Source organism: Aquarana catesbeiana, linkage group LG03 (genome assembly GCF_042186555.1).
Source record: "Aquarana catesbeiana isolate 2022-GZ linkage group LG03, ASM4218655v1, whole genome shotgun sequence".
Lineage (NCBI taxonomy): Eukaryota > Metazoa > Chordata > Amphibia > Anura > Ranidae > Aquarana > Aquarana catesbeiana.
The window spans coordinates 491,308,050-491,335,423 of NC_133326.1; the positions used below are offsets into that span (position 1 = coordinate 491,308,050).

Sequence of the window (27,374 nt, forward strand, 5' to 3'; positions counted from 1 at the left end):
CACCTCCACCGAGCTTGCCTCCGAGACAGAGGAGCATCCATACACTTTGACACGTTGCTTTACCAACACTGACCAGTGGCAACAGCGACACCCACCGGTCAGCACGGAAACACACACAATGTCAGCCAAGCTGGAACAGAGGCAAACTTTTACCTTCCTAATGCCCACATTACTAAATTTACCTAACATGCGGTAGATTGTAAATCTACCAGCGCTACATACTCCCCCCACTACAATAAACGTTGTCCCCAACGTCTGTCCGAACACAGTAACAGTAACTCTCAAGCCTGAGAGTAAGCATTTGAGTTTCTTTTAACTTTGGATAGACAAAGAGAGAGAAAGGACAGTTTAAAGACATTATGAGACTTATATCTTATAAAACAATATGTTCACAGCCGCGAACAAAACCACAAAATAATTGTACACAACCTCACTAACTAATTAGCTGAAAAGCCTCCCAGCTATGCATATGATCCGATGATCCCTGAAAAGGAAACACAGTTAAGCACACATATATACATATCCTATACGACAGTAGGAGCAAAGCCTCATTAAAAATGAAACTCTCTTCCCACAATCCATACTACAAAACTTTAGGAGTCCATCCCTGCATAAGAACTCTTTTTTTTCTATAAAAGAAATCCGGCTAGCAAAAGAAGTCCTTGGATTTAAACAATGAACAGGATCTGTAGATCTTGACCATGCAGATCTCCTTACCCTGACGCTATCTAGCTAAGTAACTTTAAAGTGGTAGTGTCCATAATTACCAGTAAAACCGAGGATCTGGCAAAGTCACTGATTTTCCTTCTTTATCCACAGTGGTAATAAAATATACAGCATCATTCTTTCCCGGTCTGCAGATTACCATCTTATCAGCATAGATGTGCCGACCATAGTTCCAATGTACAAAGCATCCGTTGAAACGTTCATCCATCCGGGCAGAACATCCAGTCTTTCTAAAGGGCTTAGGCACAGACAAGTAGTCCCAAATAGCTTCACTATACCAAAGCTCCCGATTAGCTTCAATCTTCCGCATGACATCCTGGGGCACATAGGGGAATTCCAAACCATACTCTGCGGCCACACGCCTGTTTAACATCCTTTGCAAGCGAGCAAGTTTTGTCAAAGATCTGCCTCTCCCCATACCAGGTGGTACACAGGAATCGAATGACTTTTTCACCATAGACTCAGCCGGTGTCTGTAGCGAACCGATAACTTTTGACAAAGTCCCAGCGACAACACTGTGCGTCACCACAGAGGGTGATGTCTTTCCAGAACTCATGGCAGTCCATTCAGGAAAAGTCATTGTGGAGGCAACATCCTCGCCTTGTGACCACAATAGCTCTTGTGACATGGTTTCAAATAAGTCATCATCCCCGGAAATATTCGACATGGATTCTATTTCCGAGTCTCTCAATTCTTCTGCTGGGAAATATTTATTTACAGTCCCCGATAATGGCTTACCCGTCCCAGGCGTAGACTTTGGTAGCTCCAGCTCAGGTAACCTCTGGGGTAGGCCTCGACCACGGCCGCGGGAAGCCTTCACATAGCCCACCTTTCTCTGAGTAGGCACCATAGGAGTAGGTGTAGTGGACTCAGAAATCAAAGTAATGTCTCCTGATGAGAGCGCAGCAGCAGTGTCTCTTTCTGAAACATTCTCGGTAGCAACAGGCAAAGTGGCGGCCCGTTGCTCTCTCTCTGCAGCAGTAGCAGCCTCCACTGTAGCGATACCTGTCATCCAATCCATCCGATAGGCACGGGGCGGCATGGTAGGTGGCTCCACCACAAACAAGTACTCTCCACACTGTGGACATCGGCCGAATGGACGAAGATGCATGGCTAATGCTCCACATCGATGGCAGTTCATGCCCAGTCCCTCAACATCTCCCGAGGTATACAGGACAAACCTCCCCTGCGGCTTCATTCGAACTCCAGTCACATGCATCAACCCAATTTGACCATATTTTATCATACTTCTGTGGACAATTCCTACTCTCATAGGTGATACGGTATAGTGGTAACACATTATTTATCGTTTTTTGCCATGCTTCCCTGGATGGGGCTTCCCTTTGTTTCCATCTAAGGAGTATTTCTCTTCTAGCATAGAATAACGAGTAGGTTAGGCATAGTTTAATATAGTGATCTCCTTCTATATCTTCCAGATGACTCAATAATAGGGTTAGAGGGTCTAGTGGTATCGTAACTCCACAAACCATTCCTAAAGTGTCCACCACCGAACTCCAGAAGGGGCAAAGTTTGCGACAGGACCAGACCATATGAAAGAAGGTGCCCGTTTCTAGGTTACACCTAGTACAATTGGGGCAAAGACCAGGATAGATTTTCGCTAGCCTTTGTGGCGTATAGTAAACCCTGTGTATAAATTTTAATTGAATAAATCTATCCTTAGCTGCAATCATAGATGGTATAAATGTAGTTAGACATTCCTCCCATTCCTCCTCTCCCAAGGAGGGGATATCAACCTGCCATTTGGCCATCGATCTATTATTCTTAACCACATGGGCTACTGTTAGGTAGAGGTATAGGAAGGAAAGAGGTTTGTCCAGCATCCCCGAGGTCAGGAGGTGTTCGATTGAGTCAGGCTCAAGCGTCATCTGGGAGGGGAATTGGGCCCTTAGGGCATGTTGTAACTGGCAGTATCTAAATAGGAAAGTTCTTGGTAGGTTATGAGCTATTTGTAATTTGCGGAACGAGATTATGACACCCCGTGGCATGACCTGTCTTAATGTGATGTTACCCTTCTTGGCTCATTGTCATCATATGTTAAGAATACTATCCATCTCCTTCGCATTCATGAGGGCAAACAATTACCCAAAGGTGTGTGGCTAGTTGCCCTCAACGTGGAAAGTTTATATAACACCATTCCGCATAAAAAGGGCATTGAAGTTATTGGTAAGCAGCTCCAAGAGAGGGGTCCAGGATTTGATTCGTATGGCTGGTTTGTTTTGGAACAGTTGGAGTTCATCTTGACACGGCATATTTTTATGTTTGGCCCTTCCCACTTCCTCCAGGTACAGGGGGTGGCTATGGGGACCAAATGTGCCCCGTCTTATGCCAACCTGTACCTGGGGGGTGGGAAAGGGAACTTTTTGCCAGTTCCGGTCCATCTGACTTGTTACAAAATGTCATTTCTTGGCACAAATATATAGATGACGTGCTCTTTTTCTGGTCTGGCACTCGAGATGGACTCTCTCAGTTCATTAACTCTCTGGCCATTAATAGTCACAATCTAAGGTTCACCATGGAATTAATTTTCTTGACCTGGAAATCAGTGTAGACCATGATGGAATCATTCATTCCGCCATATACCGTAAACCTTCTGTCAGGAAAGAGGCAAGTACCAGTCTCACCAATATCGCTGCCTTCCTTCGCACATGCACGGTAGAGCGGCACTCCGGCGCATCCCTGGGTACAATACAGAGAAACGGCTAATGCGCTGCGCAATTCGGCTAAACGGCTAATATTTGTGTGCAATTCAGCGAAACAGCTAATGCGTGTGTGCGATTCAGCGGAGCGGCGAACACGCGTACGCAATAGCACGCACAACATGAGCCTCCCACTGGCCTATAAAAGCCACTCTGTGCCATGACCAGATTGCTGGTTTGTCTTTCAGCTCCCCATGTGTTTCCTGCTTGTATCCTGATTCTTGATTACCTGTTGTGACCCGGATTGACCTTGACCTGCTCTGATCTCTTCCTGCATCTGACCCCCGGCTTGCCTCTTGGACTTCTCCACTTGCTTCCTGTGTTTGACCCTCTGCCTGTCTACGGATATTGCTTCCTGTCTCCAGTGATTGACCCTCAGCCTGTTCCTGGACTTTGCTATTGTCTTCAGTGCTCGACCCCTGGCTTGCTCACAGACTTTGCTTCCAGTTACCTGTGTTTGACCCTCGGCCTGTTTACAGACTTTGCTATCAATCTTCAGTACTAAGTCATCAGCCTGCTGACAGACCTGCTAACAGTCCTTTGCACTAGACTGTTTTTGCCTATCTAGAAACTCTTACTAGTCAACGGTGTTTGACCCCCGGCCTGTTGTTGGATCAGCTGTTCATCCTCCTTCTTGAGCTTCTGCATCTTCCAGTCCTGCACAGCAGTCTCCCTGCCGGTGAACTTCACGCAAGACCTGCCCAGCCTGCTGGTGACTCGTGCCTCTTTGTGCCCTTCACCCCCTGTACCATCTCCAGGAGTGGAGTGTGCTTAGTCGCAAGAGGTTACCGCTCTCAGCATCTCAGGCCTCGGTGAGTACCCTTATCTGACACCTTCCTCCAGTAACACAATTCTCCATGCCAGTAGTGCACATCCCAAGCCCTTACTGGACAGTATTCCTTACAGCCAGTATTTGAGAATTAAAAAAAACTGTACCCTAGAGGCCAATTTTCAAAAAGCATCCCGTGATCTGTATCTGAGATTGAAAGACAGGGTTTAGTCATTCCCTTTTTAAAAAAGCTAAAAAAAACAAAGTAAAAAAATAAAATAGGAAAGATCTTATTTTCTCAACCAAAGTAACTAATGACCCACAACCCGTCCGCCTCATTACTCAATACTCTAGACAGCAGGCCCAAGTCAGGGATGCCTTGAATAGATTCTGGCCTCTACTTGCTGCAGATTGCACAATAAATAAGTATATCAAGTCACACCCTGATATAACATATCGACGATCCCCCTCTTTGAGGGATCGCCTGATAACCAGTCACCACTCTCCCAAAAAGCTGCTGTCATACATTAATGTTGGTACTTTTCCTTGTGATGTTTGTTCCTTCATCTTTAATTCTAGGGAAGTTTCTCCCCCTAACAGCCTGACTCATGTTATCAGACACAGAGTAACTTGCAGGACAGTGGAGATTGTTTATTTAGCCACTTGCCGATGTTGTGGTTACTACGTCGGCAAGACTAAACGCCCCTTCTGTAAACACATCAGAGATCATGTGAAGCCTTTGTACAAATGTACAATAACCACTGCCATTAATAGACATGTTGGATCACAACACAATTTTGATCCCCATGCGATTAGTTTCGCTGCCTTAGAACATGTATCATAACATGCCAGGGGTAGAGGAATTAAGAATACATGCTCGAACTTGAGACCAAGTGGATCCACAACTTGGATGCATCAAAGTTTCCAGGGTTAAACAAATATATTAGTTTTAAGTCTTTTTTGTAATTTCTGGCCATTACATTATGTTCTGTCCACATAACCACATATACACTATTTCTAGTCTCTTTTTTTTTACATTTAACCTTAGTCCATAATCCACCAGGACCTTTCTATATCTCTCCCCCTGATCCCCCTCCCCTTGAGTTCACTACTATGGATCCACAATTTTGGTTTTTCAATCCCAGTTTAGTAGTCATTTTTATTTATTTACCCTTTCATCACAATAAATTTTCTTTGCTTTACTCCCTCACCCCTTACATTCTTCTATTCATATCGTCTTCTAGGTGTTCCACCTCTCTAATATCAGGCTTTCATCTGTCTTGCTGGCATTACATATCACCACTATCCTAATCGGGTGATTAATACACCTGGATTGTGGTAGGGTGTTTAGACTGCTTAGGTGTGTCCTCCATCTGTGCCTTTATGAAGTTTTTATTTCAGTTATCAGCTCTTGCTTTGCATTGGTGTTATACACTAATGCTTTCTGTTTATTTTTTATATTCTTTCTTTCTTTCTTTCTTTCTTTCTTTCTTTCTTTCTTTCTTTCTTTCTTTCTTTCTTTCTTTCTTCAGCAATCCGTTATTTTGGATGGTGTTTGACTTACTGACTTCTATATCAAATACTATTTTGGCTAACCTTGATATTATTTGCCATCAGAGATAACGGGGTAGGTATTGAGATGTGTGGGGTTTACCAGCCATGGGGAGCCATTTATAGCCATGCCATGCTTCCAGTACTTAAAAAATACAAAATATGCCTTTATATATGTTAATTATTATTAATTAATATTATTAGCCAAGATATTGGCGGAACCTTATTCATAGGATGCATTTTTTCTAATGCGTATTCGGTAAGCCCTACTCACTATATCCAACATATTTCACTATGTCCTCCAAATCTGAAATTCACTGATATATTTATGTGTATCAATATAATTTTTCCCATACCTTTTTTTTCCCCTCTCTTGAATCTATTTTACAGTCCTTTTGATCGCATTCATGCGATTTTTTACATGAACTGACTGCGCTGTGAATCTCCCTTGTGCAACATTGAGTGCCTTGGTTTTGCATATAATTAGGGTATGTAATTGAGGCTTAGGTCCCTTTTGTTAAACAAAATTAAAAGAATTTTCAATACTTATATGCTATACTTCTCTTTTTAGGCACCCTTTAATTCCCCTGTAGCCAAATACTGGGCTGAGTGCAACTTCCATTCTCAGTGTCTCGGTGGTGTCCCCCTTGCGTTTTGGAGCCCGCATGGTATGTTTCAGGTGTGTGAGGGGTGGGAAGACCGTGGGATATGGGGGGGTGGCAATTTGACCGATATGAGATGCGATTGGCTTGCCTCCAGCATTACAAGACTTTGTTGATCCAATAATGCATTTTTTCTTTATTATAGTGGTTTTACTCTCTGCAGTACATCTCTACATTCCCCTGATGAAGCCAAGGTTTTGGCGAAACTAGTTGGGAACATAAGATTATGATCACCCCTCAACATCTTTTATCATTTATTTGCACTGTATTTCTGTTTTTGTTTTTGCTTTGTATATTTTTTGTACTCCTTCATGTAAACATTTTAGATGTTTTTGATATCAATAAAATAAATGATTTTATATAAAATATCATCCTAGTAATTTTGAATTTTGGTGGCACCGCAATAATCCCATCATCCCCTGTTTCCCCCATTTTTTGATATTTTTTTTTGTTTTTATCTTTGTATTTAATAAAATTAAAATTTTTATGTATTTTTTGTAATGATTATATTTTTTGGCACCACTATAATCCTTTTCTCTATTCCTACTCAAATTTCTGAACAAAATTTCAAATACTATTTTGGCTAACCTTGATATCTTTTTGGCGCCCCTGCATTTATACTGATTTTAATACCACATAACTGTAAGTAACGAGGCTATGTTAGCCCTTTTGTTTGGGATACAATTTATCCCGACCATGTTTCTTATATATTATATTGATACAATTCTTTCCTCCTAATATGCTAGGTCTTTGTCGGCCCCCTGCAGCCACAATTAGTTGCGGTATAATTCTGTTGATTCCTTTTGGGTGGTCTCGGTGCCTTATTTGCCATCGGAGATAATAGGGTAGGTATTGGGATGTGTGGCGTTTACCAGCCATGGGGAGCCATTTATAGCCATGCCATGCTTCCAGTACTTAAAAAATACAAAATATGCCATTATATATGTTAATTATTATTAATATGTATATTTTTTGTGTACTTTTTTTGTTTTCTTGTTTAGAATCTATGTAGGTATATAAAATATATATTTTTTGTTTTTATCTTTGTAGTAAATAAAATTAAACTTTTTATGTTTTTTTTGTAATGATTATATTTTTTGGCACAGCTATAATCCCTTTTCTCTATTCCTACTCAAATTTCTGAACAAAATTTGGGATGAGGTGCCTTACATATTGAAGATCTTCCAGCCATACTCCATTTTTTCTACCCTCTACCTCTGATTTACAGAGACATACAGTCCTATACATATGATTCACTGCTTAATTTTATGCAAAAGTGGTCAAGGGACTTGGGCATGGAGATATCCCCCGAACAATGGTGCACCTCATTCACACTCTCACACAAATCGTCCATATCCAGGTTTTTACAAGAGAAAAACTACAAACTAATATCACGATGGTACAGGGATCCAGTCACGGTGAACAGGATGTACCCAGGCACTTCAGGTATGTGTTGGCGCTGTCACAGAGCAAAAGGCTCCTATATTCACGTGTGGTGGGAATGTGACCGAGTTCGCCCTTTCTGGGACAAGGTATTTAGTATTTACAATGATTTATACAGTGTCTCTCTAATGCCCCCCCCCTAAGGTGACTCTATTATCCATCCTACCAGGGCCTGCCAGCTCTCACAAGAAAAACCTCCTTAGGTTCTTTTTATCAGCTGCCCGACATTTCATATCGCAGTATTGGAAAACCGAAACCATCCCCCTATTACTAGATGGATAGACACCCTTAATGACACTATGCTCATGGAGGAGATACAGGCAAAGATAAGAGACACATGGGATAAACTCAAACAACTATGGTACATCTGGCTTCACCACTCTTCATCGGACCTCCTCCTCAACAGAAATTCTGCTTGAGGATTGGGCCCCATATATATTTTACGCGGAGATAGAGAGATATTAATTACTAATGAAAGTGATTTTGATAATCCAATACAGCTTAATGTATAAGTAACTAAAATGCTATTAGACCACTACTGCTGAGTCTCCCCCTTCCTCTCCCTTCCCTGCCCATTCCTCTCCTCTTTGCCCCCTACCCCATACCCTCCCCCATCCGACAGTTCGATTGTAAATGACATATTCCAGGCAGTGTCCTAAGACAGATGACACTGCATGGTTGGGTTTTGTATTGTAAAGAACTGTTCTAAGCATTCATGTATATGTAAGATATAACGTTTTGTACAGTGTACGGTATGTGAAAACAGCCTCCAGAAGTTGAATCCAATGCAATTTTACTTCAGCTCTTTACAGTATAGAGGATAGATATCCTGTGTTTTAAAGTGTAAGAAGACAATTCCTTTCCTGCACCTGGTCTCTGCAAATAACTAACACTGACTGAGGAAATGGGCAGAGACCAGGTGCAGGAAAGGAATTGTCTTCTTACACTTTAAAACACAGGATATCTATCCTCTATACTGTAAAGAGCTGAAGTAAAATTGCATTGGATTCAACTTCTGTGTCCTGTTGAAGAGTCAAGTTGCCTGTGGATGGGGCCAAGTCAGCAGGTGATCATTCTGTCCAGACCAGGTCTAAGGAGTGGGTGCTCGCGTTTGAGATCTTCATCCCTCTGGTGCTCTTCTTCATCTTGCTCGGACTGCGCCAAAAGAAGCCCACCATCCCTGTGAAGGAAGTCTGTCCCTGATCATCTGAGAATTCTCCGAAGTGGTGGTTGCAGCAGTGCATGGCTTGGTTGTTTTGTCCTTGAAGGCTTTAATATTACCCAGTTCTGGTGAGTTTAACCCCTAAGGGGAGTGTGTCATCACATGGTGGGATCTGATTGACTGGTGGAAGGTGCACACTGAAAATCAGCGTTACAAACACCTGGTGGACACTGTCTGAATTACACTCTGAATCTATCACCGCTTTTTACAAAAAGGACTTTTTGTTCATGTGTTGTTGGCCGCATGCATATGTATCTCTGTTCAACATTAGCGCTGTTTAGTGGTATATTATAGTCTGTATATATGATTATGCTATGCCGCGATGATTATGTAATTCTAAGTATGCCTATGATGTGTGTTAGAAATATCTTATTCATTGACAATTTGGTGTAAAAAATATAATATAAATAAAAAAAATAAAATATGAATATTAACATTTTTATTTTCATTCCTGCAGTTTTCCAAAAACTTATGCCAAAAAATAACATTTTCAAGACTCACTGTGGCTTTCTGAAAATACCTAGGGACAGGGCTTTTTTTCTGCTGGAACGCCATTCTGCCATCTATGACAGCCCTCTCTGCTCCAACCTGTCATGACACACTAGCGCTGCGCAGCCCTTGCATTCTTCGGGTCCCATCGCGGCAACGTACCGCTGCCTGTGTTGATGCAGGAGGCAGCTTCCGTCCCCGCCTCTACTCACAATGGAGCACGGAGGAGACCTGAAATGACTAAGAGTATGTAATGTATGGTACTTCTTATTAATGCTGTACTCTGTACAATGGGTTTTGCGTTACATACTCCTGCACTTTGTATGCTGGACTGCATATGACATATGCTTTACCACTGTTCTCTTTGTGCTAGGCTGTATGTTATATATTGCTGACCCCTGCCCTCCGTACACTGGTCTATATGCGCCATATTTCTGAGAACAAGGGATGCTTCACATTGAATGTAAGTACTATCCTGTTGGCTGTTTTTTTTCTGTGCCTTGTGTGATATGCTGCTGCTCACAACTGCACAATACACACTCCTGAGCCCTGTGTGTTATGAAGTCCTGAGTCCTGTACTTTGTGTGTTACACATTCCTGAACCATGCGGCTTGTGTGATACACAGTTCTAAGCCTTTACTTATTACAATTATTTGGTGCTGCTGTACTTCTCTCCTCTAAGGAAGGTGTGTCTGGGGCTGGGGTTTGGACGTGGTTGGGGTCAAGAATTTGGGCAGGGAGGGAAAATTCCTGCACCTATTTTCTGAGAAAAAAAGCCCTGCCTAGGGATGTTTCTTTTCCAAAATGTGATAATTTTGTGGGCGTTTCTCCTATCCTGGCACTTCAAGGACTAGATGATAGGTAGTCAGGAAATTAGATGTGTATTTTATGCTCCTTGAAAACCCAGAGGTGCTCCTTGGATTTTGTGCAGCTCGATGCATCTAAGCTATGAAGAAGTCTCACACATGTGGTATCCCCCTACCCTAGAGGAGTAACAGAACGTGTTTTGGGATGTAATTGTGAGAAATAACTTTTAAATTACAACTTTCTGAAACAGTTAACATTTTTATTTTTCTTCATTTTCCAAAAAAGTGACAAAAATGACAACTTTGAAAACTCACATGCCTCTTACTAAATACCTTGTACTGTCTACTTTCCAAAAAAGGGTCATTTGTGGTATTTGTACTGTCCTGGCATTTTGGGGCCTCAGGAAATTAGAAGCATTCGGGTACATCCCATGTGGTCACTGAAAGTAAGGAGGAAAATATATCAAGTAGGGAGTGGGGATGCCAACACCAAAAAAAAAATGTAACCCTTTATCCTCCCCCACTTTTTTTAATAATGTGACTAAATGGTTAGCAAAGTTCATGCAGTGGTACTTAAAAGACTGCAAAGTGTTATGCCGAGTACACACGACTGAACTTTCCGGCAGACTAGGTCCAATGGTCTTCCTGATGGACTTTTGGCAGAGTTTCGATGGATTTCCGAATGAACGGACTTGCCCACACACCAACGGACTAATGCCCCGTACACACGGTCGGACTTTGTTCGGACATTCCGACAACAAAATCCTATGCTATCCATAAAAAGTAAAAAGTAAAAATATTTTTTTTTGCTGGAGCTACACTTAAAAAATTTACCTGTTCCGACTTACAAACAAATTCGACTTAAGAACAATTATATCATATAGGATCCCTTTGTCACTTATGTGATATAAATAATGTTTTAGTGAAAAAGGGTCAAAAATTAAAATTACAACCAAGCACTTATACCCCCCAAAAATGTTCAGCTTAACCTGCCCCCACGTACACACACATGAATGTACTGTAAATACACCCATCGTGAGGGTCTGTGTACAAACACATTACTTGCACTACGCACATTATATATCACCGCACAAGCTAAAGTGAGAATATTAATTTTAGGGTCATTATTCATGGTTAGCACTAAAGAAATGACCTGTAGGAGCTTTTAAACTGTTGTCTATGGAAAATTTAGGATACCGAATTCTGTTGACTTTTTAGGGGGGTACACAATTTTAAAGCTTGATATGTTGTGCATCTATTTACTTAGCACAACTTCATGTTTTATATTTTACCATAATGTGATTGATAAACTGTTGTGCAAATATTGTGTGACATAAAACATTGGAACTACAACTAATTTATTCTCCAGGGGGTCTGCTTTCAGAAAATATAAAATGTTTGGTGGTTTATCTAATTCTCAAGCCTAAAAAAAATGATTTAAACGTGTGCAAAAATGGCACTGGCAGCGAAAGGGTTAATACTGGACCTGGCAGATACAATTACATAATTGACAAAAATAATAAATGAATACAAATGTTAAAAAGTAAAAAAAGTGTTTACATTTCCATGTATTTCATTAAAAACTTTAAATGTGCTTTAAAATATAAAAAATGATTTAGGTAAGCAATTTAGCTTTAGTGTTATTGTCAAGTTAACAAACAGATTCTGACACTGTTATGCCCTGTACACAGGATCGGACATTCCGATAACAAAATCCATGGATTTCTTCTGACGGATGTTGGCTCAAACTTGTCTTGCATACACACGGTCACACAAAGTTGTCGGAAAATCCTATCGTTCTGAACGCGGTGACGTAAAACACGTACGTCGGGACTATAAACGGGGCAGTGGCCAATAGCTTTCATCTCTTTATTTATTCTGAGCATGCGTGGCACTTTGTCCGTCGGATTTGTGTACACACGATCGGAATTTCCAACAACGGATTTTGTTGTCGGAAAATTTTATAGCAAGCTCTCAAACTTTGTGTGTCGGAAAATCCGATGGAAAATGTGTGATGGAGCCTACACACGGTCGGAATTTCCGACAACAAGGTCCTATCACACATTTTCCGTCGGAAAATCCGACCGTGTGTATGGGGCATAAGTCCGTTCGAAAGTCCATTAGTTTTGAATGTGATGACGTAAGACGGGACTAAAAAGGAAGTTCAATAGCCAGTAGCCAATAGCTGCCCTTGCATCGTATTTGGTCCGTCGGACCAGCATACAGACGAAGGGTTTTCCCGACAGGAATTGAGTCCGTCGGAATAGATTTGAAACATATTCTATTTCTGGGTCGGTTGGATTCTTTAAATAAAAAACGATCGGATTAGCCCACACACGATCGGAATGTCCGACAGACTGATTCCGTCGGACCTAGTCTGCTGGAAAGTCTGGTCCTGTGTAAGATTGCTAAGTAGGGTTGAGCCGAACACCCCCCTGTTCGGTTCACACCAGAACAAGCGAACAGGCAAAAAATTTGTTTGAACGCGCAAACACCGTTAAAGTCTATGGGACACGAACATGAATAATCAAAAGTGCTAATTTTAAAGGCTTATATGCAAGATATTGTCATAAAAAGTGTTTGGGGACCTGGGTCCTGCCCCAGGGGACTTGGATCAATGCAAAAAAAAGTTTTAAAAACGGCTGCTTTTTCAGGAGCAGTGACTTTAATAATGCTTAAAGTGAAACAATAAAAGTGTAATATTCCTTTAAATTTCGTACCTGGGGGGTGTCTATAGTATGCCTGTAAAGGGGCGCATGTTTCCCATGTTTAGAACAGTCTGACAGCGAAATGACATTTCAAAGGAAATAAAGTCATTTAAAACTACTCGCGGCTATTAATAAATTGCCGGTCCATACACATAAAAGTTCCTTGATAAAAATGGCATGAGAATTCCTCACGGGGAACCCCGAACCAAAATTTAAAAAAAAAAAATTACGTGGGGGGTCCCCCTAAATTCCATACCAGGCCCTTCAGGTCTGGTATGGATATTAAGGGGAACCCCGGACAAAATAAAAAAAAAAAAAATGGCGTGGGGTCCCCCTCAAAATCTATACCAGACCCTTCAGGTCTAGTATGGATTTTAAGGGGAACCACGCACCAAAATTTTTTTTAAAAATGGCGTGGGGTCCCCCCAAAAATCCATACCAGACCCTTATCCGAGCACGCAACCTGGCAGGCCGCAGGAAAAGAGGGGGGGATGAGAGAACCCCCCCTCTGAACCGTAACAGGCCACATGCCCTCAACATTGGGAGGGTGCTTTGGGGTAGCCCCCAAAACACCTTGTCCCCATGTTGATGGGGACAAGGGCCTCATCCCCACAACCCTTGCCCGGTGGTTGTGGAGTTCTGTGGGCGGGGGGCTTATCAGAATCTGGAAGCCCCCTTTAACAAGGGGACCCCCAGATCCCGGCCCTCCCCCCTGTGTGAAATTGCAAGTACCCCTACCATTTCACAAAAAAACTGTCAAAACTGTTAAAAATGACAAGAGACAGTTTTTGACAATTCCTTTATTTAAATGCTTCTTCTTTCTTCTATCTTCTATCTTTTCTTGGTTTCTTCCTCCATCTTCTTCTTCTGGTTCTTCTGATTCTTCCTCTGGTGTTCTCGTCCAGCATCTTCCTCCGCGGCGCCGGCGTCTTCTTCCCTTCTTCTTCTCAGGCCGCTCCGCATCCACCATGATGGGAGGCTCCCGCTGTGTGACGCTTCTCCTCTTCTGACGGTTCTTAAATAATGGAGGGCGGGGCCACCCAGTGACCCCGCTCTGACGCACGTGACTTCCCTGTCCGCCCCCTCTGACGTCTCGGGGAATGCCACAGGGAAGTCCCCGTCAAGTCCCCGTGCGTCAGAAGGGGGCGGACAGGGAAGTCACGTGCGTCAGAGCGGGGTCACTGGGTGGCCCCACCCTCCGTTATTTAAGTACCATCAGAAGAGGAGAAGCGTCACACAGCGGAAGCCTCCCATCATGGTGGATGCGGAGCGGGCCGAGAAGAAGAAGGGAAGAAGACGCCGGCGCCACGGAGGAAGATGCCGGACGAGAACACCGGAGAAAGAACCAGAAGAACCAGAAGAAGAAGAAGATGGAGGAAGAAACCGAAGGAAGATAGAAGATAGAAGAAAGAAGACAGAAGATAGAAGAAAGAAGATAGAAGATAGAAGAAGGAAGATAGAAGAAAGAAGAAGCATTTAAATAAAGGAATTGTCAAAAACTGTCTCTTGTCATTTTTAACATTTTTGACAGTTTTTTTGTGAAATGGTAGGGGTACTTTTGTACTCCCTTATCATTTCACACAGGGGGAGGACCGGGATCTGGGGGTCCCATTGTTAAAGGGGGCTTCCAGATTCCGATAAGCCCCCAGCCCGCAGACCCCCACAACCACCGGGCAAGGGTTGTGGGGATGAGGCCTTTGTCCCCATCAACATGGGGACAAGGTGTTTTGGGGGGCTACCCCAAAGCACCCTCCCAATGTTGAGGGCATGTGGCCTGGTACGGTTCAGGAGGGGGGGCGCTCTCTTGTCCTCCCTCTTTTCCTGCGGCCTGCCAGGTTGCGTGCTCGGATAAGGGTCTGGTATGAATTTTTGGGGGGACCCCACGCCATATTTTTTTTATTTTGGCGTGGGATCCCCTTAAAATCCATACCAGACCTGAAGGGTCTGGTATGGAATTTAGGGGGACACCCTACGTCATTTTTTTTTTTTTTAATTTTGGTTCGGGGTTCCCCTGTGGGGAATTCCCATGCCGTTTTTATCAATGAACTTTTATGTGTATTGTCAGATCGGCAATTCATTAATAGCCGCGAGTAGTTTTAAATGATTTTTTTTCCTTTGAAATGTAATTTTGCTGTCAGACTGTTCTAAACACGGGAACCATGTGCCCCTTTATAGGCATACTATAGACACCCCCTAGGTATGAAATTTAAAGGAATATTACACTTTTATTGTTTCACTTTAAGCATTATTAAAATCACTGCTCCTGAAAAAACTGCCATTTTTAAAACTTTTTTTTGCATTGATCCATGTCCCCTGGGGCAGGACCCAGGTCCCCAAACACTTTTTATGAAAATAACTTGCATATAAGCCTTTAAAATTAGCACTTTTGATTTCTCCCATAGACTTTTAAAGGGTGTTCCGCGGCTTTTGAATTTGCCGCGAACACCCCAAATTGTTCGCTGTTCGGCGAACTGGCGAACAGCCGATGTTCGAGTGGAACATGAGTTCGACTCGAACTCAAAGCTCATCCCTACTGATAAGGTTTGGCACATGCTGGTATCCAGACAGAAGGTGGATTTCTTTGGTGTTAGTGGGAATTTTTGCATACAGTACTACTGGCGATGGCTTTTGGGGCTATAGCCCCAAATCTGGGGCCCATAGCCCCGAGTCTCTCAGAGGGGGCCGTGGCCTCTCTGCAGCCGGGCCGCGTGTGCAGTGGGCAGCACCGGAGAGCGGGCAGGCAACACTGGAGAGCCGGGCAGGCAAGAGAGCAGAGAGATGACATTATCTCTCACTGCCCTCTCTCTGGTGACCCTGATGTAAGGAGGGGCTCTCTGGGGACCATGATGTAAGTGAGGGGGCTCTCTGGGGATCCTGATGTAAAGGGGGGCTCTCCAGGGACCTTGATGTAAGGGGGAGGCTCTCTGGGGACCCTGATGTAAGTGGGGGAGGCTCTCCGAGGACCTTGATGCAAGGGGGAGGCTCTCTGGGGACCCTGATGTAAGGGGGAGGCTCTCTGGGGACCCTGATGTAAGGGGGGGCTCTCTGGGGACCCTGATGTAAGGGGGAGGCTCTCTGGGGACCCTAATGTTAGGGGGAGGCTCTCTGGAGACTCTGATGTAAGGGGGGCTCTCTGGGGACCCTAATGTAAGGGGGAGGCTCTCTGGGGACTCTGATGTAAGGGGGGCTCTCTGGGGACCCCCTGATGCAAGTGGGGGGGCTCTCTGGGGACCATGATGCAAGTGGGGGGCTCTCTGGGGACCCCGATGTAAGGAAAGGGCTCTCTGGGGACCCTGATGCAAGTGGGGGGCTCTCTGGGGACCCTGATGCAAGTGGGGGGCTCTCTGGGAACCCTGATGCAAGTGGGGGCTCTTTGGGATCCTTGATGCAAGGGGGGCTCTCTGGGGACCTAAAGTAAGGAAGGGGCTTTCTGGGGACCCTGATGTAAGGAAGGGGCTCTCTGGGGACTCTTATGTAAAGGGGGGCTCCCTGGGGACCCTTATGTAAGTGGAGGGCTCTCTGGGGACCCTAATACAAGGCGGAGGCTATCTGGGGTCTCTGATGTAAGGAGAGGCTCTCTGGGGTCCCTGATGCAAGAGGGGGCTTTCTAGAGACCCTAAACTAAGGGGGAGGCTCTCTGAGGACCCTGATGAAATGGGAGTGGTCTCTGTTGTAAGGGGGAGGCTCTCTGGGAACCCTGATGTAAAGGGGATGCTCTCTGGGTACCCTGATGTAAGTGGGGGGCTCTCTGGGAACCCTGATGTAAGGGGCGGTGCTCTCCGGGGGGTTGTGTTTAGTTTATTTATTATGTATACTACATCCATTGTAGAAATATATATATATATATATATATATATATATATATATGGAAATGGAATTGGGAATGGATAGAATGCGATTTTAAGACAAACACACAAGTTATTCACTTTTTTCGTTATCATTTATTTTCTTTTTTTATCTCTATTGTTTTGTTTATCTATCTATCTATCTATCTATCTATCTATCTATCTATCTATCTATCTATCTATCTATCTATCTATCTATCTATCTATCTATCTATAAATATCTATCTATCTATATATATATATATATATATATATATATATACGCACTTTCATGTCATTCAGCTGTGTTAATACTATTTAAAACATGAGACTGCTAGTGCTTATGGGTTTTGACTTAGCAAAGAAATTTGTGAAACACGTCAACCATGCTCCCCTCTGTGCTGTCATGATGCTGTAACCTCAATGGTTTTTCATGTTGGATGTTTTTATACCAATAAAGCAATTTTCCTTATCCTTGGAGTGAGTCAGTCATTTTGTCTCTGGGCTCTCTGGGGACCCTAATGCAAAGGGGAGGCTCTCTGGGGACTCTGATGTAAGGAGGGGCTCTCTGGGGACCCTGATGCAAGGGGGGGGGGGGCTCTCTGGGGATCCTGATGTAAGGGAGAGACTCTCTGTAGACCCTGATGTAAGATGGCTCTCTGGGGACTCTGATGTAAAAGGGGGAGGCTCTCTGGGGACCCTGATGTTAGGAGGGGCTCTCTGGGGACCCTGATGCAAGGGGGGGGGCTCTCTGGGGATCCTGATGTAAGGGAGAGACTCTCTGCAGGCCTTGATGTAAGGGGGGCTCTCTGGGGACTCTGATGTAAAAGGGGGGGCTATCTGGGGACCCTGATGTAAGGGGGAGGCTCGCTGGGTGGAAGTGTTTAGTTTATTTATCATCTATACTACATCTGTTGTAGAAACATTATATATACATACATACATATACTTATACACACTTGTCTCACTTTTGGTTTTACTTGTGTCTTTCCTGTGATGTTTGTTTGGAGAAGAGCCAATTAAGAACTTTCATGTCATTCAGCTGTGTTATTACTATTTAAAACATGAGACTGCTAGTGCTTATGGGTTATGACTAAGCGGTCTGGGGACCCTAATATAAGGGGGAGCTCTCTGGGGACTCTGATGTAAGCGGAGGCTCTCTGGGGACCCCCCTGATGTAATGGGGGGGCTATCTGGGGACCCTGATGTAAGGGAGAGGCTCTCTGGGGACCCTGATGTAATGATAATATATATATATATATATATATATATATATATATATATATATATATATATATATGCCCTACAAAATGATGTACTTTTTATTGAATAATGCAGTTAGAAGAATTACAGGGTTTTTTTTGCATTGGCCTTTCCTGACCAGAAGATAGTTGCTTATGAACTCCAACTAACAAAATGTAATAATGGACAAATCCATTTTCATCCTAAGTTGCTGGATGTAAGGTGATATCTGCAAAGGTGGCAACATACATATAGAAACAGTCATACAATAAATTATTCAATGCAACTTAAATGGTCAAACTGAATAAAAATTGCGAACCAAAGATCCTCCATTTTCATTGATTTTAGTAAGCTCTCAATTTAAACTCTGCCAGGATGCCTGGCTTGGTGGACTTATATTGATCACTTCTGATCAGTTAAATATCTGTGTGTGTCATTTCCAGTAAAGATTGTATTTTTGATTGCTAATGTCAGCAGATTGCAAAATATGGTACAAAACCACATGGGATTTTACATTTTTTAATCTATGAAGAATGACTTGTTTGTTATCACTTGTACGTACATCAATCACAAATTGCTATGTGTATGGCCACTTTAAGCATAAGGTGAACTCTGTCTTTAACACATGACTCTCTCAAGGTGTGCCACAAGAACAGTCCAATCAACACTTGTATTACTTCATCTTAATTTATAATTATATTAGTATATTAGTATTGGTAATGTATTATCTTTTCCATCAACTTCCCATTAGCTTCAACTGGGTAATGTCAGAGGATCTTCAGGTCCAGGAACTGGGTGAAGAGAACATGTAGAATGCCAACTGCCGAAAGGCCAATCATAAACCAGAGAATGCCAGCATTAAGATACATTGGAGCCAATCTGGAAAAACAAAATCAAAACATATAAACATAATAAAAATATTCAGTTAAAATAAATAGAACTAGCAAGGATAGCAATTCTGGAAACTAAAATGTATTACAAGGGTAGTTATGTCTAAGGATGTACATTCTGTGGGGTGCTTTTTCATGACCAGAAATCTTTGATGCCCAGATTCCCATCTCAAATCTTATGCCCCGTACACACGGTCGAATTTTCCGACAGAAAATGTTCGATGGGAGCTTGTTGTCGGAAATTCCGACCGTGTGTAGGCTCCATCGGACATTTTCCATTGGAATTTCCGTCACACAAAATTTGAGATCTGGATCTCAAATTTTCTGATAACAAAATCCGTTGTCGTAAATTCCGATTGTGTGTACACAATTCCGACGCACAAAGTTCCACGCATGCTCGGAATCAAGCAGAAGAGCCGCACTGGCTATTGAACTTCATTTTTCTCAGCTCGTCGTACGTGTTGTACGTCACCGCATCCTTGACGTTCGGAATTTCCGACAAGATTTGTGTGACCGTGTGTATGCAAGACAAGTTTGAGCCAACATCCGTCAGAAGAAATCCATGGATTTTGTTATCGGAATGTCCGATCCTGTGTACAGGGCATAACAGTGTCAGAATCTGTTTGTTAACTTGACAATAACATTAAAGCTAAATTGCTTACCTAAATCATTTTTTATATTTTAAAGCACATTTAAAGTTTTTAATGAAATACATGGAAATGTAAACACTTTTTTTACTTTTTAACATTTGTATTCATTTATTATTTTTGTCAATTATGTAATTGTATCTGCCAGGTCCAGTATTAACCCTTTTGCTGCCAGTGCCATTTTTGCACACGTTTAAATCATTTTTTTTAGGCTTGAGAATTAGATAAACCACCAAACATTTTATATTTTCTGAAAGCAGACCCCCTGGAGAATAAATTAGTTGTAGTTCCAATGTTTTATGTCACACAATATTTGCACAACAGTTTATCAATCACATTATGGTAAAATATAAAACATGAAGTTGTGCTAAGTAAATAGATGCACAACATATCAAGCTTTAAAATTGTGTACCCCTAAAAAGTCAACAGAATTCGGTATCCTAAATTTTCCATAGACAACAGTTTAAAAGCTCCTACAGGTCATTTCTTTAGTGCTAACCATGAATAATGACCCTAAAATTAATATTCTCACTTTAGCTTGTGCGGTGATATATAATGTGCGTAGTGCAAGTAATGTGTTTGTACACAGACCCTCACGATGGGTGTATTTACAGTACATTCATGTGTGTGTACGTGGGGGCAGGTTAAGCTGAACATTTTTGGGGGGTATAAGTGCTTGGTTGTGATTTTAATTTTTGACCCTTTTTCACTAAAACATTATTTATATCACATAAGTGACAAAGGGATCCTATATGATATAATTGTTCTTAAGTCGAATTTGTTTGTAAGTCGGAACAGGTAAATTTTTTAAGTGTAGCTCCAGCAAAAAAAAATATTTTTACTTTTTATGGATAGCATAGGGAAGTGTTAACACCCCTATAACATTTGTTTTGCTGTCTGTGCCCCTGTTCAGAAGATTTCACCTCACTTTCTGTCCCTATGACAATTGGATTTTGAAAATTTTGGGTTGTTGTGAAAACAAGGATTGGTGATAGAGCGTCAGTGGAGACACCTTTTTCCCATGATAATGCTTACAGGAGTGAATTTCCCTTCCATGGGGTAGATTTCTCACTTCTTGTTGTCTCCCTCTGTTTGTAAGCAGGAGTTGGTTGTAAGTCGGATGTTTGTAACCCGGGGACCGCCTGTAATATGTAAAAATTCACAATGCCTGCAACAGCTAATCTGCCTGGCTTCACAAATGTGAAAACAGTGTCACTAAGTGTGAGCATGACTAGAATTATGAAAGACCTGGAGAACCCTGGGATAGAGCCAAAAAAACACACGCATAGAGCACCATGGCAAATGATGGCCATAAACAGGTTGTGCCCACCAGTGGCTTAATGGTTTAAAGAGGAATGATTAAACAGAACCTAAGCTTAGTTGCTGTATACATTGCATGCCTATGCCACAATCCTTGTACCCACAAAATATTCCTAATTACTGTGCCAAAGTGACAGTCTCACAGACCCACACAAATCTCAGGACAAAGGTTTATGTTTTTTAATTTACATTTTCAATTATATTTGCTTTTCTGTACACAAAGGATATCACTTTTTCTGACTAAGCCTACCATAAACTGTTGGTGCCGAGCACATGAAAATATGCAGCCTTTTGCTGGCCAGGTCTTGGCACAAAGCGGCTGCATATTTGCATGCCATAGCACCAACAGCTGCTTGCGATCAAGACTTTTCCAATCATGTGACCCCCAATCACGGTGGTCACATAGCCATAAGCTCCGCCTCTCCTCCCGGCATAGCAAACCCCTTAAAGGGCCGGTGATAGCCGGCCCCAAGGGGTTAAAGAAGAACTTCAATAAAACCAGCAACTGTTGGGACAATGAACACTTTGGTCAGGACTGTTATTCCATTACACAGATTGCTCCTAATGTTTTTAACAATATGACACAAGGACAAGAGATTAGAGGACTGCCTATTTTGGTATTTTGGTAACCCAATTAGGAGCCATCTGTCATTAATCTGAAGGCACTAACTATAGCTGATGGATTGGCGATACCTATTTGTCTGGTATTGATAACATAATTGGTCTTTGCAGGTTCCTTATACAGTATGCTGACATGGTGCATTCTAAAGCTTAGTGCACACTATCAGTTTTTTTCATTCAACCCAGTGGGCTGGACAAAAAAAAACTGAAGAGCTCGAAAGGAGATCCTGTACTAGCAATCCAGTGTTATTATAGCGATCCCCTTGCTGAGCTATTGTTTTCTGACAGGGGGGACGGCCCCCCACCAGAACACACCGGTTAGCGCTCGTAGCCAATAGCTGAGAGCACTGATCAGATGCCCAAATCGGCAGACAATTCGATCGGCTACTGGCGGACCGGCTGCCGCACACATGGGCCAAATGTTGGCCAGTTTCTATTGAACTAGCTGATACTGCCCGATATTTGGCCCATGTGTACAGGGCTTAAGAAATAGCAATACATTTAAACAAAATATTTCAATATCTAACCCTATAGATATATGCAATAAAAGAGAACAGGTATGCTGCGTATGTGTGCGTCACTTGTCATATGCTGGATTCTTTCAACAATTGCTTCAACATCCAAAGTGGTCATCTTCCCTGTTTGTACTTTACAAGAAAGAAAGCAGTTACAAATAAAGAAAATAATAAGTGTCCAGTTAAAATAGAGTCTAACTGGGCAGGGATGTATAACAATGAAATATACAAGGAAAAGAGAGAACACGGCTGCCCTAGTGTAATTCCATTTTAATGATACAAAAGCAAAATCAAACAATAGAGGATTGCACTCACAAACATGGGACTTAGATTGCATGTACAGCAGGATGTATGTCTCCCTTCCTGGCCTGTATAACTGGGTTGGCTGCCAAGAACGAGTGGTGATGGTATGAGAAGTCACTGTGGACTCTGTTTCCTCATATCGTCAGGCTGTGTCTGCTGTAGAGCACGCACATGGACCAGCTGGCGCTGCGTGACATCACTCGCGGCCGGAGAGAAAGGACAAGGTGAGTGAGATGTCTCCTCTTTAGCTAACAAAAAACGGTTGCCAAGACTACATGTTTCAGAGGCGTGGCCTCCTTCCTCAGGTCACCTGACGATACGAGGAAACAGAGTCCGCAGTGACTTATACCATCACCACTCGTTCTTGGGAGCCAACCCAGTTATACAGGCCAGGAAAGGAGACATACATCCTGCTGTACATGCGATCTAAGTCCCATGTTTGTGAGTGCAATCCTCTATTGTTTGATTTTGCATTTGTATCATTAAAATGGAATTACACTAGGGCAGCCATGCACTCTCTTTTCCTTGTATATTTCAGATTAAGTCCGCCACCCAGTGGATCTTTGAGAGAGCTGCAGCACATAGAGCAATAGAAATTTTTCTATATAGACTGTAAACATTGGAGAGTTGGTTGTGGGGTCAGCGCTGACTGTTTTTTTTTTTTTTTGTGTTAGGGATGTATAACAACCTGTCAATTCAGTTGGAGGTCAAGAACCATCCAGCCCAAATAACCTATTCATGAGAAGCACATATTTGTTTTCTAATAAATGCTTGGATTTATTAATTTCCTTACAATAAACCTTTCATGAGAGGAACACATAGGATGCAATTACCAACCTTCTAAAGTTCTAGCTGTCTGGCTGTAATACTAACCCAATGGTTTAAATACTACAAGTACACACTAGACAGCTATAGAATCCCTAGGCAGCTTGAGCATGTATTACAGTATATGCAAACCAAGAATTTCTGTTTTAATGAAAAAGTCTATTCGTTTTTAAGGGTGTGTAGCAGTGTGAGACGAGTACACAGAGTAATGAGACAGAAAAAGCAATATTGTATGAAGGTAAGTGTAACGCTAGACCGTATTTCCTTCCACAGCCAAGTGCGCACTTCCGCTCGTTTCTTCAATGATCAGTCTAGGGGTTTTGGTTGTTTTTGGTATTTTATTGTAGAACTTGGATAAGGAGGGGAATATAGTGGGATACTCCAAATTCAACTAATCACAAGGAGGACAGCATCTTTAGCTGAACCGTAGAATTACTGCATGATACACTGTACATTCTTCAGCAAGTCATTTACAGGAATAATGGACAGTTGCTCTTCAAGACACTAATCAATATCCTCTTCCTGCTGAACCTGCTGACTTTCTTAGCACAGAGGGGGGTAGCCAAAGAACCAGGCCCCAAGATCTTTAGAGACCGTACTTACAAGGCCTCTGGACCGAATGGCAGCCTCCTTCCAATTCTCCAGCAGCGCCCTCCAGTGATTCCAGAGATATGTCCAGGGGTGGGCCAGCTCCCCCTCAGTCAGCTCTTCAGAAAACTCTGGTCAGCAATTCAGCTCTCAGGCCTCCCATCCGAGACCACATGGCAGCAGGTGCTGAGGAGGAAACAGCACCCCCTCCTTTCCAAGAAAAGGACCACTTCCTGTGTGCTTCACCAAATATAAATACCCTTCCCAGCATGCATAGGGGCCCCTATGCCTGTAATTGGCTGGCATAGCAACCATATTCATGCTGCTCATCCAGCAACTTCCAAAGCTGCCTAGATGCAAAAGAGCCAATCCAGAAACAGCAGCACTTGTGAAACACACAGGGCTTCCTAGCTAAATAATGTAGCTTTCCCGTTAAGCAGAAAAGCTGCTATGTTTTACCTAACAGCCTTTGTTAACTGCTTGACGACCGGCTCACGCCGATATACAGAAGGGCACGTAAGGCATACTAACGTACCTGTACGTTGCCTTTTAAGAAGCAGTTTGCGGGCGCTCGCATGCCTGACACGAGTTCCGTGTCCGCGGGGATACCTGCAATCGTCTCATGGAGAGGAAGAACGGGGAAATGCTGATGTAAACAAGCATTTCCCCATTCTGCCTAGTGACAGGACACTGATCACAGCTCCCTGTAATCGGCAGCGATGATCAGTGTCGTGTCACACATAGCGCCCCCCCCACAGTTAGAATCACTCCCTAGGACACACTTAACCCCTTCACTTCCCCCTAGTGGTTAACCCCTTCACTGGTCCCAAAAAGTAAAAAGTAATGCCTTTTTTTAAATTGTCACTATTTTTTTGTTTATAGCGCAAAAAATAAAAACCACAGAGGTGACCAAATCCCTCCAAAAGAAAGCTCTATTTGTGGGGAAAAAGGGATGTCAATTTTGTTTGGGAGCCACGTCGCACGACTGCGCAATTGTCAGTTAAAGCGACGCAGTGCCGAATCGCAAAAAGTGCTCTGGTCTTTTGCCAGCCAAATGGTCCGGGGCTTAAGTGGTTAAGCAGGAGACCACAATGCATTACCCTATATACAGTACCCCTTGACATTTTCCACATTTTGTCATGTTACAACCAAAGATGTAAATGTATTTTATTGGGATTTTATGTGATAGACTAACACAAAGTGGCACATAAATGTGTAGTGGAAGGAAAATGATTAAAGCTTTTCAAAAATGTTTACAAATAAATATGTGAAAACTGTGGCGTGCATTTGTATTCAGCCCCCCTGAGTCAATTTTTTGTAGAGCCATCTTTTGCTGCAATTACAGCTGCAAGTCTTTTTGGGTATGTCTCTACCAGTTTTGCACATCTAGGAGGGTGAACTTTTTGCCCATTCTTTAAAAAATAGCTCAAGTTCTTTCAGATTGAATAGAGAGCGTCTGTGGACAGCAATTTTCAAGTCTGGTCACAGATTCTCAATTGGATTTACGTCTGGACTTTGACTGTGCCATTCCAACACATGAATATGCTTTGATATAAACCATTCCATTGTAGCTCTGGCTGTATGTTTAGGGTCGTTGTCCTGCTGGAAGGTGAACCTCCGCCCCAGTCTCAAGTTTTTTGCAGACTCTAACAGGTCTTCTTCTAAGATTTCCCTGTATTTGGCTCCATCCATCTTCTCATCAACTCTGACCAACTTCCCTGTCCCTGCTGCAGAAAAACATCCCCACAACATGATGCTGCCACCACCATCTTTCACGGTGGAGATGGTGTGTTCAGGGTGATGTGCAGTGTTAGTTTTCCGCCACACATAGCGTTTTGCTTTTAGGCCAAAAAGTTCAACTTTAGTCTCATCTGACCAGAACACCTCCTTCCACATGTTTGTTGTGTCCCCCACATGGCTTCTCGTAAACTGCAAATGGAATTTCTTATGGTTTTCTTTCAACAATAGAAAAACGTAGAATGATACCGCGCTACAGAATCCACAAACAAAGTATGAGAAGGGTATAATTAGAGATTGGCAGATGAATGCCCTGGTGTTCAAAAGACAAATTTGCTGCCTCTACAGATTACTACCACCTGGGTGGAGCACAAAATGGATTAAGGGAGTGTAGACATTGCGCTATTTCCCTTTAAATTAAAGAATATATATATATATATATATATAATTTTAGGGGTGGTATGCCTCAAATAAAGTAAACTGTGATATACCCTCTGTCTGTTGGTCTCAAAGTGTGTTTGAAAAAACAAATAAAAAATATAAATATAAGCGCCAAACCTCTAAACAAATGCAACTATTTAATGTATTAAACCTCTGATGCAGTAACCCACTATTGTGTTGCACCCCCTGGGGGCAAGAGTCAAAAATAACCTATACAAATAATAGTGTTTTTGACATGCAAAAAGATAAAACAAGAGTCGGCGCTGTGTAAACAACAGTTGCCACAATTATTGTCATTGCGTCACTTCCGGTCACAGCGCCAGCTCTTGTTTTATCTTTTTGCATGTCAAAAACGTTGTATATGTGAGTATATCTCCTAAACTTTTTATTAAATAAAACCTTTTTTAAACAATATTACACTATGGGCATTACTCTTTTGGAAAAGCCAGCAAAACGTTTCTCAGATTGCCCAGCAGAACTCCAGAGAGCTGCACAGTGGCTCATACTGTGAAGGCATAACACCCCTGGGGGGGGGGGGGGGGGGGGGTAATGTCATCTGGAGAGTACAATCACATTATCAACACGGATAATATCACCTGGCATCACTGTCACTTGAAAGGATAATCAGCACCAAATTTTGATGAAGCGCTGGACACTGTTTTTGAGCACATGTCACTTTATTTATTGTATGGACTAATCTACTAATGATTTAGTGTTTGCAACAATTTCATCATTTGTTTTAGTTTTGAATGTGGTCCTACTGTGGTGTAACACATTTTTCAATTTTTGCTTTTGTTTATTTATTCATTGGCATAATTGGATATTTTTTCATATACCAGATTTTTGATCCATACTTATCACTTTGCCAACTAGGGATTAGATCACTTTATTTCCACAGTTCTAGATATTGTGGACCATAGATTTTAGTTTGCGGAGTCCAGAGGGTGTAGCACACCAGTTGGACACCCCATCTGAAGTTCAGCACCTTCAATACACACACGCTGATATCCATCGACAGAGGGTGTAACACTATTATTTGTATAGGTTATTTTTGATTCTTGCCCCCAGGGGGTGCAACACAATAGTGGGTTACTGCATCAGAGGTTTAATACATTAAGTAGTTGCATTTGTTTAGTGGTTTGGCACTTATATATATATTTTTAATGTGTTTTTTCAAACACACTTTGAGACCAACAGACAGAGGGTATATCACAGTCTATTTTAATTTGAAGGGAAATAGCGCCACGTCTACACTCCCTTAATCCATTTCTTTCAACAATGTCTTTTTTTCTTGCCACTCTTCTATAAAGGCCAGATTTGTTGAGTGT

At 42.4% G+C, this 27,374-nt stretch overlaps 1 protein-coding gene across 3 annotated transcripts in view; it reads right to left on the minus strand.

The window, feature by feature from the left end:
• Positions 1-18,664: 18,664 nt before the first annotated feature.
• The window catches only part of LTC4S (leukotriene C4 synthase), a 305,490-nt gene continuing 296,780 nt past the window's right edge, over positions 18,665-27,374 (minus strand). For all 3 annotated transcript variants that reach the window (XM_073621049.1, XM_073621048.1, XM_073621050.1), the window contains one exon: positions 18,665-19,038. In XM_073621049.1, the coding sequence (XP_073477150.1) occupies positions 18,927-19,038 (112 nt within the window). In that variant the 3' untranslated portion in view covers positions 18,665-18,926. The remainder of the gene's footprint in view (positions 19,039-27,374) is intronic.